This window comes from Anastrepha ludens, chromosome 6 (genome assembly GCF_028408465.1).
Source record: "Anastrepha ludens isolate Willacy chromosome 6, idAnaLude1.1, whole genome shotgun sequence".
Taxonomy (NCBI): Eukaryota; Metazoa; Arthropoda; class Insecta; order Diptera; family Tephritidae; genus Anastrepha; species Anastrepha ludens.
This window is the reverse complement of record NC_071502.1, coordinates 123,101,571-123,120,563: the sequence shown is the minus strand read 5'-3', so window position 1 is coordinate 123,120,563 and position 18,993 is coordinate 123,101,571. Positions and strand designations below refer to the sequence as shown.

Sequence of the window (18,993 nt, the reverse complement as noted above, 5' to 3'; positions counted from 1 at the left end):
GAAACAGACGTCAGACGGATAATCAACAGTCATTAGACGACAGCAAGCAACAACGATAAATGCCATGCCCCACCGCTGCCAACGAAATGAGGCAAAATTGAAATTCCACCTAATACGCATAATTGCCGGCTGTGATGTTAATCGTCGACAACAACTGCCAAAAGCAATACTTCACAACAGCAACAACAATAACAACACGTCGCCAGCGTATTGACGACCGTAACAGTTGGCGGCTGCTGCTGCTGACAGACACAATTGAACGGAAATTGAAGTGTAAGCCAATCGAGCAGTAGCTGTTTGTTGGTCGTGTGCATCATTGCTGAAGGTAGTCGTAGCGCCTTGAAGGAGGCAGGCGGTGTATTGCATGCTTGCGCTTTTCACTTCCTCTCTGCGCAAATCCACCGCAGGTAAACTGGCTGTACATCAAAGCGGCTGAGTAATTTGACCTAAACATGCAAATTGTTGCCGTTGGTCAAACTTATGTATGTATGTATGTGTATGGTGGACACAGGCATCCGTGCAGGGAAAATCGCTGATACCAAAAACTGGTTCACTCCAAGTGAGTATGGAATCACGGTAGAATACTTCTCTTATCCATTTAAACAAATAAAGTAGTTTCCATTTTTTCACAGCGATTTTCTAGTAAGCGTAAATTTTCAGTCTATCAGTTTTTCAATTGTTCGGAAATAGTATTAATTTCTATAGAACAGATCTGGTGCGCTCTGCATGCTTCCTTTTACGACAGTTCATAATCAGTGTTAAATTCAACAAATTAATTGCGTGCGGATGAAAACTATGTTCTGGCACCCACCACTGGAGTTTATGCAGTAGTCGAAAGGAAAAAGCGTTGGTGTACTAATAGGACTATGAATAAGTTCGTGCGGTTTTACAACAGATGGCGTAACTTGATTATTATTCCATCGATCCACATTTCCAAACATTCATTGGAGAGCTACTGTCGTAAGGCACAAACGTCAGTATAAGTTTTTTATTTGAAGCGTAAACAACAATATTTTTACCACACTTGAAAATGTCGAATTTCGTGCCAAATAATGTGTTTTTGCGGGGAATTCTTCTTCATTATTTTAATATGAAGAAAAAAGCAGCCGAAAGTCATCGTATCTTGGTGGAAGTTTATGGTGAGCATGCTCTATCTGAGCGAACGTGCCAGAAGTGGTTTGCACGCTTTAAAAGTGGTGATTTTGGCTTGGAAGACGAAGAACGCGAGGGTGCGCCGCCAAAGTTCATGGATACCGAATTGGAGGAATTGCTCGATCAAGATCCGGCTCAAACGCAAGAAGAGGTTGCAAAAACTTTGGGAGTTGATCAATCAACCATTTCCAAACGTTTAAAAGCCATGGGAATGATCCGAAAGGTAGGCCATTGGGTGCCATATGAATTGAAGCCAAGAGACGTTGAACGCCGTTTTATGGCATGCGAACAACTGCTTCAACGGCACAAAAGAAAGGGTTTTTTGCATCGAATTGTGACTGGCGATGAAAAGTGGGTCCATTACGACAATCCAAAACGCCATGCTTCAACATCGACGTCGGCGCAGAATATTCATGGCCTGAAGGTTATGCTGTGTATCTGGTGGGACCAGCTGGGTGTTGTGTATTATGAGCTACTGAAACCGAATGAAACGATTACGGGGGATGTCTACCGACGACAATTGATGCGTTTGAGCCGAGCACTGCGAGAAAAACGGCCGCAATACGCCGATAGACACGACAAAGTTATTTTGCAACATGACAATGCTCGGCCACATGTTGCACAAGTGGTCAAAACATACTTAGAAACGCTCAAATGGGATGTCCTACCCCACCCGCCGTATAGTCCAGACCTTGCGCCATCCGATTACTATCTCTTCCGATCGATGCAACATGGCCTGGCTGACCAGCACTTCCGTAATTACGATGAAGTCAAAAAATGGATCGATTCGTGGATTGCGGCAAAACCGACCGAATTTTTCACAAAGGGAATCCGTGAATTGCCAGAAAGATGGGAAAAAGTAGTAGTAAGCGATGGACAATATTTTGAATATTAAATTTGTAACCATTTTACGTCAATAAAGTTTCAAATTTCGAAAAAACCGCACGAACTTATTCATAGTCCTATTATTTAGGAGGACCTAGCTTCGATACTTGGGAGAGATTAAAAAATTCGAAGCCTTTATTATTGTTGTACTTTTTTAAGTTAATGTGCTTCAATTCATTTATTTTTTTGTTCCTACATTTAACATTATAATTTGCCTTTCATTAAAAATTATGTTTTCATTTTTTTTTTTTGTTAGACAGCACACTATTTTGCAGTTCGACTCGAACCAACAACTTACCGCGTCAGAAGCCGTAGCAATCAGACGACCGGAAAAAGGTGATCGTTTTTGTATGTTTCTGATTACTATTCGGTAGTCTCAGCAGGTATGAAACGCCAAATGATAGAAAAGATGTTTCCTAATAGCGATGACAATGGCAAACTTCCGAGTGTATTTTTAGCATGAAAAAGCTCCTGATTAAAAACCACCTGGCCTTCGAAGGTAGCATAAAATTATAGGTCCTTCCATTTATGGAACAAAATCGAGGTGAACATTACAAATTGGAGGCCAAACACCCCACAAAGGCAATGAATTCGTTTCGCAATTGGCAAATCTTCGTTAAACTAGTTAAGATTTTTCCTGCGGGGACACTACTACCAACACAGGAGCATATTCCCCAAATTATGTTTCTATGTTTACTTTAAAACTATAATTAGTAAGCAGGCTGAACTGTAATTATTTTTTTAAAAGCATGAAAAAAGTTAGAGTATCGGATATGGTAAGTAAATCTTTACAGAATTCGTGCCCATTTTTTTGTTTGTATGTTTCAACAATTGAGGTTATTTACCTAAAGTATGTTCATGCAAGCTACATTATTATTATTTATCAGCATTTTCTACACATTTTTAATCAATAATTGATCTTAGTATACATTTACTGGCAGTTATTTTTCCGCCCACCAGCTGCACACTTCCACTCTTGCTCACTGGTAACCTTTAACTACACAAATCTAAAGCTTTGCAACTCAGTCTCGGAGGCGTTTATTGGGCGCATGCCGTGCATAATATAATATTTACTTTAATCGCAGGCATCGTCTACATATGTATATGTATGCATGAGGGTGATCTTAGCGATTCAGAATTGTGATTAATTTCATATAATTTAAAATTGATCAAATAGACAGAGAGTTCGTAGGATAGTAGATTTTACTTATAGAGTCTAAGAAACTGTGTGCAATATAATAATGCAAGATTCTTAGAACCGGAAGTAAGTAATATTATGATAGTTTCAGTTTCTATGTGCTAAATAAATGCATATACTAGTGATCATAAAATTAACAAGCGTTCTAATGCGCTTAGCTCATAAAATTATTATATATTATTCAACGAAGTAAATACAAGTAAATACGAGTATACAAAATATTGGCTATTTATATGTGTTGACTATTTATTAATAGGAACAGTTAAGCACAACTACATATAAAAATCGGCAATAAACAATAGATGAGTTCCTCTAATGAAGTGTGTACTAGTGTGAAAACGTATCCAAACTCTGTTTCCCTTAATGCGCAAGCAAAACCTTTTTATTATCTCACAACAATTCAATGTTTCCTAACTCCTCAGCTCTTCCTGCAACGACACAGAGTTCAAAATCTCTGGATATCTGCACAAATCCACATTGTCACGTTGCACGAATGACCTAAATACCAGGCTACAAGGCAGCATGACAACAAACATGGCTAGAACTGCTTCAAATTGAAACTCAATGAGAGAAAATGAAATGAAAATCCAATGTGCATAAGCGAGAAAGCAAGAAGGACGACCACTAAATGACCACAAATGACCAAAAGACGACATTTCACATTGACTGTATTAGATACATACATATATGTGTAGCTTTTAAGGCTGCGCGGGTAGCAATAGTGGACACAAACGATAGCAACAACAATGTAGTACAACATTTCTATTTACAATGCACAAAATTGGCAACTTGTTGAGAAAGCAACACAGTAATAGGCAATAGGCCAAAGCAGAAAACAAAGCGTAATGAAATGTTGACGATAAATAACTGAGCGACTGGGCGATTGTGAGGGATACAGTTGGAATGGGCACTAACAGTTAACGTGTGCATCAAAAAAGTAATTGTATAAAACAAAGTGTTGCATGATTTCAAAAGGCTTATTTAGTAAATAAAAAATAGAAATAAGACATAAAATAGTTATGTGCGTGTGTATATTCGTTTGCCAAACAAGCAATAGACATTCGATAACTACAAAGTTTTTTGGTACTTACATGTTGTTGTGTCTGCTTGCTGTTGCTGGGTCGCCTTTGTGTTTGTTTTTTTTTTTTTTTGTTTTGTTTTGTTTACTTTGTTTTTGCAACTGTCGTTGCACCAGTAGTCTCAATTGCTCTGAGACAATGTTGCTATAAGACGATGCTGCGGAGATTCTTGTTGCGTGAGACTTTTGTTGCTGGTGATGTTGCCGCCGACGTGTTGCTATAAGTTTATATGCATATAGTGTTGCCTCTCTGCTATTGTATCAGCTATTGCGCCAAACAATAAGATGAGCTGTTAACAGTGCGATATAGGTGTGTATTTTTAAAATGATCGCATCAAAGCCGTAGGCTAGGATAATTTTTTTTTGTTTTTATTTTTATTAGGTGTTAATTTTTCGTTTTAAAAATTTTATTTTTCGATGACTATTATTTATATTCGGTTTTACTTGTGTTATTATCTTTGAATGACTATACTATCTATATCTATGACGTACTAGATTCGCCACCACTGTTGTATAGCTACACTTCTCTTTCAAAAATGTTCCTTAAGCCCGGCATAGCATTTCTACTTTTTTAAACTTGTTTTTTTTTCTTATATGTATTTTGCATTTTTTTCATTTGGCTTGTTATTTCAATTTTCCGCCGCTTTAATTGCCAGCAATCAGCAACATCTGCAAAAAATATCACCAGCCGCATAAACGAAAATTCGCTGCAGCTTAATTAGCACCAACGGAGCGGTGGATACCCGGCAGCAGTAATAACAACACCACGGCCACAGATGAAGCCACTCAGCTACAAATTAACACAGCAACGACAACAACGTCAACGCTGAACCCCAACAAAATCTACAATGCGCAATAAATAAATAAAATATTTTTGCCAACACTGCAATTTCTCGATTGGCACAGCCGGAAAGTTGACAAGGCAGGAGTAGCTGTGAGACACCCTGGGTTTTAGCAATGGTGTGCAAACGTCTGGCGGCTAAACGACTACTATCAACGGTTGTCAGTTTGACTGGAAGAGGCAAAAGCATGCAGCTAAACGCAATATTGATAATGAAGCCTTTTCTATTTTGCTAAATTGCTAAATTTTTTTATTGTTGTTTCGCCAATTTCGATTTACTTATTTTTATTTTTATTTTTTGCAATCGTTGGTGTGGTGTTAATGTTGTGACTCTGCTCAGGCTGCTAATGAATTTCGTTGCATTTATTGTTGTTTCCTTGTTGCCGCCGCTGATTTTGTAAAAGATATTTTTGTTTGTCAATCTTTTATCGTTTGTTGTTTTGCTTGCCGCACGTTGCACGTTACACATTCAAAGTTCAGTTCATTATGCATTCACGTTTTATCGCCGTGCATTCTGTTGCTTACCACCTATCGCTGGTACGTATCGTATCAAAAACTGCAGTCTTCCCAGTGACTATTTTTATTTGTTGTTGTATTTATTTACTTCTCACATTGGCTCACTCCTATTTTCCGCCAGCGGCTGTTAACGATCTGCAATGCACACTCCTCGTCACTTGTAGGCTCTGCGTTTTTTAAACGTTGTTTTTCCCCTGTTTGTGTTTCTGTTTTTGTTTTGAATATTCGCGCACGTTGCTCACATACGTTGCATGTTAATTAGTCGATTGTTGGCAACACTTTGTTGCTGTGTTGTACGAGTGTTGCTGGCTTGTTGTCTCACTTTTGTTGTCACGGTAGTTAGTTTTGTTGTTTTATTGTTGTGCTGTAAATAGAAATTAAAGTGTTTTTTGTTTACTCATCTCGACGTTAAGGTCGCTTTTAAGACTTGCAATTTAATTTTAGAGTAATGTTAGTTGTTCGGGGTTTTTTTCTTTTTTGTGTGGGCAATTGTTTACATGATTGATTTTGCACATATGTATGTACTGCATGTGCATGTTGTTGGCAACTTTGTCTACAACTCAATTTTGTGTACAAACGAATGGAAATGGGCGTTTAAGTTGATAAACTAATGCGGTTTGAAAAAAAGACTTTGGGCACTTTTTAGTTCATAAAAGATTATGATATTTTTCAATAAATTAGCCCCGTCTTTTACAGATATGCATGCTTATATATATAATTGGCGCATACATCCTTTTTTGGATGTTGGCCGAGCTTCTCCTCCAATTTGGAGGGGCCTACAATTTTACGCCGCCTGTTAACGGATGATGATTTTTTATGAGGATCCTTTCCATGGCGGCAACACACTCTCGGAGTTTTGCCACTGCCTAGCGAGGAGCGACCGCTATTAGAAAAAATATTTGACTACCATTTGGTGTTTCATACCCACAGTGGGTTTCAAACCCGTGTTCTCTATCGATTGCTAGTCGTGCACAAATCCATTCATTCCCTTCCAAGGCCTTTCTCTACTCAATAATAAAAAATGTGTTTATCTCAACGTTTTCGGTCACCATACCCAATATTGAGATCGTACCGTAGAAACTGGGAGCCCTACCAACAGGTCCCGTCATGGGACTTTGCTTAAAGCTGGTTTTGTTATCGGCATTAAAAGCCCTCAAAATAGTTCAGCGAAATATTGGAGTCCTACTCCATCCTTGCCACGATTTGGAAATAATAGTTTATCTATCACTCTCAGCCAGGACACAAAAGATCTTTTACGTCAAAGTGGCGGCCATTGGGCACAGTACAGATAGTAAATTATTATTATTCTCAGCATGTGGAAAAAAAGTAAAGAATTAAATTGCACTTTAAAGTTCCGAAAAACTTTGTCCTAAGTAAAACTTTGATTATACTGCAGCCCGGATTGGTGAAATAATCTACAAAGAATGAACACTCAAGATTCTATGATTACTTAAAAGTTAAAAGCGAGCTTTGTTGTTAAAAGTGAACAGCAAATAACGATGTGTATGTACATGTCAAATAATATAGTCGATGTTAATTGAAAGATGAACTTATACGAAATATTATGCAAATAGTGTGAAATATAACTGATGTGGGAGAATTTATGTGGCTCACATTATTACATGACTGAAAATTTGTGAAAATTAGCAGTAGCTTGGTTGGCATTCAATGTACAGCACCCAATCAGTTTCGGTGTATGAATAAAAAAGTAAAGACAAAATTTCAATAAGCATGTTGATAATTTTTACTACTTTATTCAGTTATTTTTTAACTTCAATTATTTTTTATAAAATATATTGCATTCTATAGTAAAACCCTGTTTCAAACCTTGCAAAAAATTTATAAAAATTCAACAAAAAACTTCAAGCATAAAGCATTAGTACCAAATTCGCATTTCACTTGAAATGGCTGCAACAATCCATCCAAAATGCAAGGTCGCGAAATATGCGTGAAATTCCGAATAGTTCTCACGGCAAAGTAGTACTCAGTTCACGCTATGAAAACACCGCGTAACATGCCAACAACATTTTTTCACAGCTATATAGAATGCTCATGACATTTAAATTTCACGAAAGCTGGCAGTTCGTTTGCGTGTAAAGCGCCAGAGTTCGAATAATCCGAAAACATGGCATTTTCAAGCGTAACGTCTTCGCAAAAAATATAAGTAAATCTTCTTTATATTTTTTGTGTCAATATATATGTATGTATGTGTATTAATTCGATTAAACACACTTTTCTTATCAAAATTTGCCAATTCCTTCTAAAGCTATATTCCCAAATTTGATTTTTCTTTTCATTTTTAGAATCAATGTTGCTAACAACACTTCACGGCAAGCCAAAAAAAAAAACTGCTTATGTTGCTGAGAGCGTTTTTTACGTTCTAATAGATTCTAGTCTCATTGGAAGGATTTATCTAGAACCGACCTGTTTTGTTCTAGCAAGGACATCTCCAGCAGGATATAGCTCTTCACCATGCAGGGCGGTCTTAACATAAATAAGGAGAGACTCTGGTCCACGGGCTCTATAGTGTCGCATCACTTATCTCTGAGTTTACACTTTCCTCCTCAGAGGCCAATTAGACTCTTCAGCAACGCAGAGATGCAGACTCTATATGTAATATCAGGGTACACCAAACTCTACCACCAAAGAAACAAAGAAATAAGGCGCATATGCGAAATTTAAGATGTAGCTAAGTGAAGCAACGCCGCAAAGACATATCAAAAGAATGGCTGATGGGCGATTTGCGTAAGCAGTAATGTTAGAGAGACCGAATATGCCGAGACCGCCAGGCAGACTTCCAAGAACATGGCTTGAGTGCTGGACTTCCGGCTCATGATCGGAATAGAATAAAAAATAGTTTAAAAAAAACTAAAAAACACGCTTTTATTGCTAATCGAACTAAAAAGTAGAAAATAAATTTTAATGACAAAGGGACCTATAATGAAGTAATAGCAAGTCGAATGATCAGTAAAAGTCAACTACCTCAGAACAGAATTATAACAAAAATTAAGATACAAATAGAGTAATTCAAATTAGAGTTAAAAGCGTGGGATGCTTGATATAGTAAATATTACAATCATTCTATTGGCAACTACCTATGTACAGAGGGTTATGAAAGTGAAGCAAAATGCATCATACATACAACCCGAGCTAATAAAAGTGTGTTAAAAAAAGAAAATATTAATCCTGGCAATCCTAATAAGGATAATGGAAAACTTTTATCAAATTATTGCATTGTCATCGGTCCTTGATAGGTGTGCAAAATTTCAAGTCGATCAGATTTTTAGAAGCCAGTGAAAATTAAGCTCAAAGATTCCGTTACATTCATACATACATACATACATACATACATACATACATACAACCCGACCTAATAAAAGTGTGTTAAAAATATGCATATTTAACCTATGATTAATTTTTATAGATAATCCAATCTTGTTGTAAAACAGGATACAGTCCTAAATAAAGTTTAAGAAGAAGAAAAAAACAAGAAAATTAGCTCCTATTCAATTGGCAGTCTATTAACGAGTGGATGACTACGCAAGAGTTTTAAGTGGCTTAAAGCTTTTTCTGATTTTTTTAGAATTTTTTCCCTATAAGAGAATGTCCTGAATTGAATGGGCTATGAAGCTACACACTCTCAAAAATTTTCTTAAAATTCTAAACAAATAATATGAAATTTTCGATGGAAATTGGATGAATGTTAGAAAATTGGATTTACATACTATGGTTTTCGTTGCAGAATGAAATATATTTTCTTTAATAAATAATTCAACTTAATTTGAAAAACTTATATGTATAATATATTCTTCATATTTTTTTTTATAGAACTCATTGGTCACTATTTTTTTTATCAACTAGTTAACTTTTGTTTTTTTTAATCTGCAATTGGTTTTTATGCGTCGCTCGGGTTGCTTCTACTCCTAATTGCGATTTTTTATTATTATTAAGTATATACGCATATGGTCTAGACACATACACAATAAGCAATTGGAGGTAACTTATATACCTGCATCTGCCTCATTAATAACAACAAAATATTTAACAAAGTTTATCATGTTCGGACGTGTTAACACCTCGCTCTCGAGTGCAACCTCCTTAAAGTGGTAAACCTTTAATTTAAAAAATCTTTAGTTCGCGAAATAGACGCTTTAACGTGCTAAACACAACTTAGTATTATTATTAAAAACAAAAACACAACAACGTAAGTGAAATAAACAATATAAAAAAATATAAAAACAACGATAGAAACAAAATTAGAATGCCAGTAGAGCGCACTCCACCCCGTGAACGGAGTATACCGCTATCTACCGCGCAAACAACAAATTCAAGTCAGTGCTCAACTTACTCTGATAAAACAGAAATAGAAACAAGAGAAACTATGGCTAAAATAAGAGAATCAACAATTCCGCTATCGTGGAGTGATCAATGTAAAACACCAATAGCGTTAACGGCTAATCATCATCACGTGGAGAATCCGGTAATAAAGACTACTTTGGCGCCCTACAACTATCCGCAAGAGACAGCAGTAACATCATGCACGACAGCAACAGGTACTCACTACTCCATTATCACTACATCAGCAACAGCTCTAAGCTCAACAACAACAGCAACTTCATCCACTTCTGCTAAACCAACCCACGCACCTTCAACTCCCTTTCAAACCGCAACACGCAGTGCTGAATGTAGCGCGCCAACTACACTGATCGCATCGTCATCAACAGCAACGCACAATACAAGAATGCAAATGCAAAATGAAAAAAAAGACTTTGTGCAATCACAGTTAAAAAGAAACCGAGATAAGCAATCACCAAACAATCTCGAACTCTCAAATAATAACAAAAAACAAAAGAACAAAATGCAAACCTCTACACAAACAATTCTACAAGAGTATTGGTTAGGCAACCCAGCTTCATCAAATAGGTTCGATATCTTGGATGTAGATAACGGACCAAATATCAATGAGCCATAAAGCAACCCAGTAAAAAAAGACCCAGGTACGCAGCGTGCACAAAAACCGCCACCAATATATGTACAACATGTAGAAAATGTGTGTACCCTAACAAATGCATTGAATTCCCTGCCAAATAATAAATTTGAAATAAAAGTTCTTAGTCGAAACGAAATTAAAATCCAACCGAAAGAAACAACACATTACACAAAAATAATAGACTTACTAAAACAAAAAAAAAACAAAATTGTATACATTTAGACCAAAAGAGCAACAAGGGTTTAGAGTATTTTTACGACAGATGCATCACTCCACTCCTATCGAAGACATAAAAAATGAACTTTTTGAACTAGGTCATGAAACAACAAATATTCACAACGTACAAATTAAAAACGTTTCGGGAATAAAACAACCTCTGTCACTATTTTCAATTGAATTAAAATTAAATGAAAACAATAAAGACATATACAGTATAACTCATCTACTCCACTGTAAAATTAGTTTTGAGCCACCACGTCAAAAAAGAACAATTCCTCAATGTACAAACTGTTAGAGATACGGACATACAAAAAACTACTGTATGGTAGATCCAGTCTGCTTTAAATGTGCTGGTAATAGGACTATGAATAAGTTCGTGCGGTTTTTTTCGAAATTTGAAACTTTATTGACGTAAAATGGTTACAAATTTAATATTCAAAATATTGTCCATCGCTTACTACTACTTTTTCCCATCTTTCTGGCAATTCACGGATTCCCTTTGTGAAAAATTCGGTCGGTTTTGCCGCAATCCACGAATCGATCCATTTTTTGACTTCATCGTAATTACGGAAGTGCTGGTCAGCCAGGCCATGTTGCATCGATCGGAAGAGATAGTAATCGGATGGCGCAAGGTCTGGACTATACGGCGGGTGGGGTAGGACATCCCATTTGAGCGTTTCTAAGTATGTTTTGACCACTTGTGCAACATGTGGCCGAGCATTGTCATGTTGCAAAATAACTTTGTCGTGTCTATCGGCGTATTGCGGCCGTTTTTCTCGCAGTGCTCGGCTCAAACGCATCAATTGTCGTCGGTAGACATCCCCCGTAATCGTTTCATTCGGTTTCAGTAGCTCATAATACACAACACCCAGCTGGTCCCACCAGATACACAGCATAACCTTCAGGCCATGAATATTCTGCGCCGACGTCGATGTTGAAGCATGGCCAGGGTATCCATACGTTGCCCGACGTTTTGGATTGTCGTAATGGACCCACTTTTCATCGCCAGTCACAATTCGATGCAAAAAACCCTTTCTTTTGTGCCGTTGAAGCAGTTGTTCGCATGCCATAAAACGGCGTTCAACGTCTCTTGGCTTCAATTCATACGGCACCCAATGGCCTACCTTTCGGATCATTCCCATGGCTTTTAAACGTTTGGAAATGGTTGATTGATCAACTCCCAAAGTTTTTGCAACCTCTTCTTGCGTTTGAGCCGGATCTTGATCGAGCAATTCCTCCAATTCGGTATCCATGAACTTTGGCGGCGCACCCTCGCGTTCTTCGTCTTCCAAGCCAAAATCACCACTTTTAAAGCGTGCAAACCACTTCTGGCACGTTCGCTCAGATAGAGCATGCTCACCATAAACTTCCACCAAGATACGATGACTTTCGGCTGCTTTTTTCTTCATATTAAAATAATGAAGAAGAATTCCCCGCAAAAACACATTATTTGGCACGAAATTCGACATTTTCAAGTGTGGTAAAAATATTGTTGTTTACGCTTCAAATAAAAAACTTATACTGACGTTTGTGCCTTACGACAGTAGCTCTCCAATGAATGTTTGGAAATGTGGATCGATGGAATAATAATCAAGTTACGCCATCTGTTGTAAAACCGCACGAACTTATAAATAGACCTATTAAACACAAGACAAATATGTGTAAAATTAAGAACAAAGCGGAAACAGACCAAATTAAATGTGCTCATTGTGGCGAAAACCATACAGCTAATTATAGAGGCTGCGAAATCTACAAAAAACTCCAAGTACAAAGATATCCGACACTACGCAAAAAAGAAATTCACGCCGCACAAGAACAAGGCAATAATGAACATCAGCAGGAAAATCTCGGCACTAATACAAATCAAACCCTTATACCAGGCGTTTCTTATGCACAAGCAGCATCAACGAAAACATCAACAAACGAATTTAACAACCCTAATAGTACCACATCAAGTATAGATGATTTAACTGAACTTAAAACTATGATGAAACAATTGATAACACAAATGGCCACCATGATGACCATGATAAGCATACTGGTATCGAAGCTAGATGGTCGCACTAAGTAAAATAAAAATAGCAATTTGGAACGCAAACGGACTTACGCGCCACGAACTAAAACTCAAGACTTTTATTCTAGACAAAGCAATTGATATTATGCTAATATCCGAGACTCACGCAACTCATAAAACTTTTGTAAATATACCCAATTACAACATACACTACAAGGCTCACGGAGGAACTGCAATAATCATCAAAAAAACAATTAAATACCACGAACTTGATGGTTATAGAAAAAATAACATACAAGCAACGACAGTTTCAATAAATAGCTCAAATGGACCAATAACAATATCAGCAGTATACTGTCCGCCAAAATTCAATAACACAAAAGATCAATACCTGGAATATTTAAACGGACTAGGAAGTCGATATGTCGCTGGAGGTGACTACAATGCAAAAAATTCTATTTGGGGATCAAGGTTAACAACTTCGAAAGGCCGAAAATTACTAGACGCTATAAGAGAAAATAATGGACACTTCATAAGCACCGGAGAGCCGACGTACTGGCCTACAGATATCAGAAAACAACCAGATTTAATTGATTTATGTATTGTTAAAAATATTCCACAATCCCATATTTAATGGTGAGCTATGTTTGGAGCTATCATCGGATCATTCCCCACTTCTAATGACAATTCTTGGATCTCTGCACCAACAAACTTTTAGAGGACTGTATAATAATAAAACAGACTGGAATTATTTCCGACAAAGTGTGGAAGCACAATTGACTATAAACATTTCATTGAAAACGGAAAACGAGATTGACTCAGCAATAGCTTTTTTCAACGATTCCATCATCAAAGCCCTCACCCTTTCGACACCAAATATAAAAATTCAACAAAAAGAGTCTATTCCAATACATATCAAACAAAAAATTTAACAAAAAAGGAAACTCCGTAAAAAGTGGCAAATTACTAAACATCCCGAAGATAAGGCAAAACTTAACAAATCAACAACCGAATTAAAAACATTATTAAAACAACACCAGGATAAAAAGCTTGAGAATTACATACATAACTTGGGGGCCACGGCAGTTAACAATTATTCCCTATGGAAAGCAACTAAAAACTTAGTCAAAGCAGTTCCACATAAACCTCCCATCAAAACACATCACGGAACTTGGGCAAAGACCAATAAAGAGAAGGCAAACACACTAGCTGAACACTTTAAAACAATATTCTCAAACGAAAAAGACAACCAGCACATTGAACAAAATGTAAATACGAGTAACCCAGAAAAGAGAATGAAAATGACAACCTCAGCAGAAATCAGATATCATTTGAAAAATCTGAACAGTAAAAAAGCACCGGGCTTCGATCTAATAAATGGTAATATACTAAAAGAACTACCTGATGTAGAAATTACATATATACGACAAATATTCAACAGCATATTAAGGACACAATGCTTCCCACGCCTCTGGAAAGTTGCACAAATAACGGCAATCCCCAAACCAGGTAAAAGTGCATCAAAAATGACATCATATCGCCCTATCAGTCTCTTGCCCATTCTTTCAAAAGTGTTTGAAAAAATACTCTTTGCCAGATTAGACAAAATTCTGATAGAAAAAAATATAATACCAAGCCATCAATTTGGATTTAGACGACAGCATTCAACTGTGCAACAAGTCCACAGAGTTATAAACAAAATATTAAATGATATGGAAAATGAAAGGTTCTGCATAGCTGTCTACCTGGATATTGCAAAAGCTTTTGACAGGGTTTGGCATAAAGGACTACTACATAAGCTCAGCCAAATATTACCACGGAATCACTTCACCATTCTCAAAAGTTATCTGGAAAACCGACATTTTTTTATAAAGTTCGAAGACGAATGCTCAAGCATGATGCAAATGACAGCAGGTGTACCCCAAGGTAGTGTCCTCGGGCCTCTATTGTACCTGATATTTACAGCAGATATACCCATCCCAACCACAAAAAATTGCATGATAGCCACATTCGCGGATGACACGGTTTTAATGGCATCGGATAAAATAGAAAAAAACGCGACTGACATTCTTCAACAAACAATAAATAACACCGCATCATGGTTCGATAATTGGGGAATAGAAGTCAACAAAGATAAAACGGTACAAGTAATATATACAAACAAAAAGCCTAAGAAACATAAATTAACAATAAAAAACAATGAAATAAAAATCCTTCCTAGTGCAAAGTACCTTGGCATTACTATAGATGAAAAACTAAATTGGAAACGACATATACAAAACAAACGAAATGAAATCAAAAACAAGTTCAGACAATTATATTGGCTGTTGGCTAAAAATTCAAAACTAAGCCTTAACAACAAAGTAGTGATATATAAATCTATAATCTCACCCATTTGGAAATATGGCAATGAAATCTGGGGCACACCAAAAAAAACCAATATCAAAATAATTCAAAGGACGCAATCTAAAATACTTCGAACAATAACAAAAGAAGGCTGGTATATACCAAACGACGTGATCCACAGCGACCTCAATATCGACACAATAGATGACACAATTAGAAAATACAGCATCAAGCATATAAAACGACTAACAAATCATCAAAATGAACAAATGCGCAAACTACCACAATCGGAGAAAGCGGGAAAACGAAGATTAAAACGATTAACTCCAACAGAACTCACAATTTAACAAAACAATAAAGAAAAACAAAAATAATAATAATAATAAATAATAATAATAATAAATAATAATAATAATAATTAATAATAATAATAATTATAACACAGAAAATAATATAATGTAGCATAATCTGAAGCAAAATTGAATGTTTATCTAGCATTGGTTAGAGAACAAAGAATTCCAATACTACTTTAAAATAATTACTTATTGTTAAAATTTAACAGATTGTAATTTAAAAAGGGAAATAGAAAAAAAAAAAAAAACAACAAATAAAGAGTAGTCTATTAATTCCCTACAAACAGAATTAGCAGCTGAAACCACAGAAACTAATTAACGAAAAGTAACCTGATTTTATGGAACAATAATTAAAAAAACAGCAATTGAACAATACATTCAAACAAAAAATGAAAAAATCGACCGCAGAATAATGAAAATAAAAATAAACGTTTTGTTTTTTGGCGAAAAAAAAATTAGCACACTACAGACGATATCAGCAACACTTGCATAAACAGAAATTGGAAATGTAATAGATGTGTCTAGCACATGAAAATTAATAATTTTGAAAAATTAAAAATAAAAAACGATAAGTTCAATTGTACTTCTAAAAATTTCAAAATTAAAAATAAAAAAGAATTTCACAAGAGTAACTTCACAAAGAACTCAAATAAGCGAAATCGGTCTAGTAGCAGTGCCTGGAGGTACTCGGCAAAAAATAATATTGACAACAACAACTGTAACAGCGGCAGCAGCAGCCACTGCCACTTTACACACGCACGCACTTTACTTTTGTTGCAATTAAACATTTTCATTAGTCTTAGCTGGCTGCAGATAAATTGCATTTTAAGTGTCGCAACAACAACAACGAAGCTAAATCAAAAGTTGTCTATTTTGGAAAATAGAAAACAGTCAGCTCACACGCACACACACATAGCCAAATGCACATATGTGGCAACAAAAATCATTAGGCAGGTGCGTTAACTGTCTCGAAATGGCTTTGACAAAAATAAAAATTAAAAAGAACCGAATTCTATCGAAAAAATATTTTTCCCACAGCCGAAAAACCGGGCGTTGCACACACTGCGCTTTTACAGAAAGAAGCTATAACACACTAAAAGCATATTTTAAGATTATTATTTGCTTTTTTTGTCTTTTTTTTTGCTATCTATTTTGAGTTTTGACGCACATTTTAAGTTTGATTTTGTAGCAGAAAACTTTTGTTTATGTGAAATAAAAATTTATAATTTTTATGAATTCTTGAATATTAACAAAATGAAGTTATCTGAGGTACATATGCGTATGTATATGTATGTCCATACATGTATGCATATATTTTGAAGGCAGATATACATATATGTATGTATATCAAAGCAATTGAAATAAACATATGTAAGAATAAAAGCAAAACTGTGTTAAATAAAATGGTTTCTTAATTTATAATGTTTTTTCAAATGAATTAAGCACTTTTTTTATTTTAACGCCTTTGGGGAATGAAAGCATTTCTGCTAAACTTTTTTTTTAATTGCCAAATTTTTGTATGACAAACATAACAAATCAATTGCAATAAACATGAAATCCATTTTTCAGGATTTTTTTCTAAGTCTTTGGGGAATAAAAGCAAAAATATTTTCTTAATTTATAGTTTTTTTCTAGTCAATATTGCAAGAAATCACAATAAAAATTAAGCACTTTTTTGAGTTTTTGGGGAATAAAAACAAATCTGCTAAATTCTTGGCTTTTTCAATTTTGAAATTTTGTTTTATAATATCAATTGCAATAAACGTAAAACACATTTTTTAGAATTTTTTTAAGTCTTTGGGAAATAAAAGAAAATGGTGTCAATATTTTTTTATATTTTTTAAACAACTACAAATACAGTAAAACATAAAACAATTTTTCAATTATTAATTTTTTAAGGCTCATATCAAAGCAATTTCAATTAAAATAGAAACATTTTTTTGGATTTTTTAAGTCCTTCGGGAATACAAGAAGTGAGTTTAATAAAACTTTTTTTTTCTGTTTTGAGATTCATTCGAATAGAGGCAAATAAAGGTGCATCACTAAACATCTTTTGAATTTCAAAATGTTTCAAGTAAATTTTCGATGTTCTTCCATTATTTTAGAAAGGTTAACCGCTTTTCCGCTCTCTACTTAATTTTTTTTCTTTTGTAATTTTAACAAATCCACATTTAAATCACTTACACCTCTTGGAAGTTTCGGTATAAAACCATTTTATTTACGTAATTTTTATTTCCAAAAACTACATTAGTTAATTATTTTACATTTTATTTAATTCGAACTTTTTGACGAACATTTTTCTTTTGTTCGTTAAAATTTCCCGTTTAGAACGTTGTTGCAAGCGCGACGCGTGCGAACAGACTATTTGTGTTGAACAACGTACCGGTGTATGCAACAGCTGCCACCTTCAACTCCACTCCAACCAGTTGTAGTTGCAGTTATTGGTGATGCTTTGAAGCGCTATTGTCGTCGCGACTGCGACTGTTGTTTTTGCTAGCCGTAGTGGCAGCTGAGATCTAAAAGCAAGATACACAACACAGCTGCCATCGCCGGAGAGTGGCAATAAATGCGATGTTTAGATACACGCGAAGCACGCAATGACGATAAAAACAAAGCAATGACTTGCAACAAATGCGTAATTAAAGGAACAAGAATTGAAATAATGAATTGGTGGTGATTTATGTTTTGTTGCTTTTTGTACTCATTCTCGACGCACGCACATGAACAAGTTTAGCTACCATGATTAAACAACAAAACAAAGTAACAAAAATAAATCAAAATTAACTCCTTTTTACTGATTTTCAATTGGTCGAACCACAATGTTCTGATGCACCCATTTCAAATCAATGAAAACCAAAAAACCACAACAAACACCAGCCTTTCTTTACTGCCGAGTACTACTTTTGCGCATACTTTTTTATATTCGTATGTGCGTGTGTATCTGCAGTTCAATCTCTTTAACCGCGCCCGCTTTAAATTAGCACTCGTTGATAGTAAGATACTTTCACATGTAACTCCGGCGCTGCGTTCATTTAAATCTAACTACAATACTCACGACGGCTCATCACTGACTGAAGCAATGAACGCGCCCCCTCGCTAAGGTAAACAAAAGTCTCAACTATTATAGGCGCTATGCTGTATTTCTGCGCATTTGTGTTGCCGCTTGCTCATGCATATACACACATATGTATACGTGTATGGATACACACATATGTATGTATACGCACAGCAGTTGAAATGATTGTGTTTGTTTTGCTCGAATTGGTGCTGGTTTGGTGAAGGTGACTTCTTAATATTTACCTGTAGTTTGTGCGTAATTCTTGTTACCTTAATTTTTGTTGCTGTTGTGCTCTACCATAAACTGTAATGCGCCTACACGACAACCGGCATCTAATAAATAA

At 35.7% G+C, this 18,993-nt stretch overlaps 1 protein-coding gene across 5 annotated transcripts in view; it reads right to left on the bottom strand.

Moving 5' to 3' along the window:
• The window catches only part of LOC128868944 (KN motif and ankyrin repeat domain-containing protein 1), a 96,797-nt gene extending 78,130 nt beyond the window's left edge, over positions 1-18,667 (bottom strand). The window contains exons 1-2 of one of the 5 annotated variants that reach the window (XM_054111584.1): positions 17,976-18,667; positions 4,327-6,034 (exon numbers count right to left, since the gene is read on the bottom strand). In XM_054111584.1, coding sequence (XP_053967559.1) covers positions 4,327-4,328 — 2 coding nt within the window. In that variant the 5' untranslated portion in view covers positions 4,329-6,034; positions 17,976-18,667. The other 4 variants (XM_054111586.1, XM_054111585.1, XM_054111587.1 and 1 more) reach the window with 4 other exon arrangements.
• Positions 18,668-18,993: the final 326 nt, after the last annotated feature.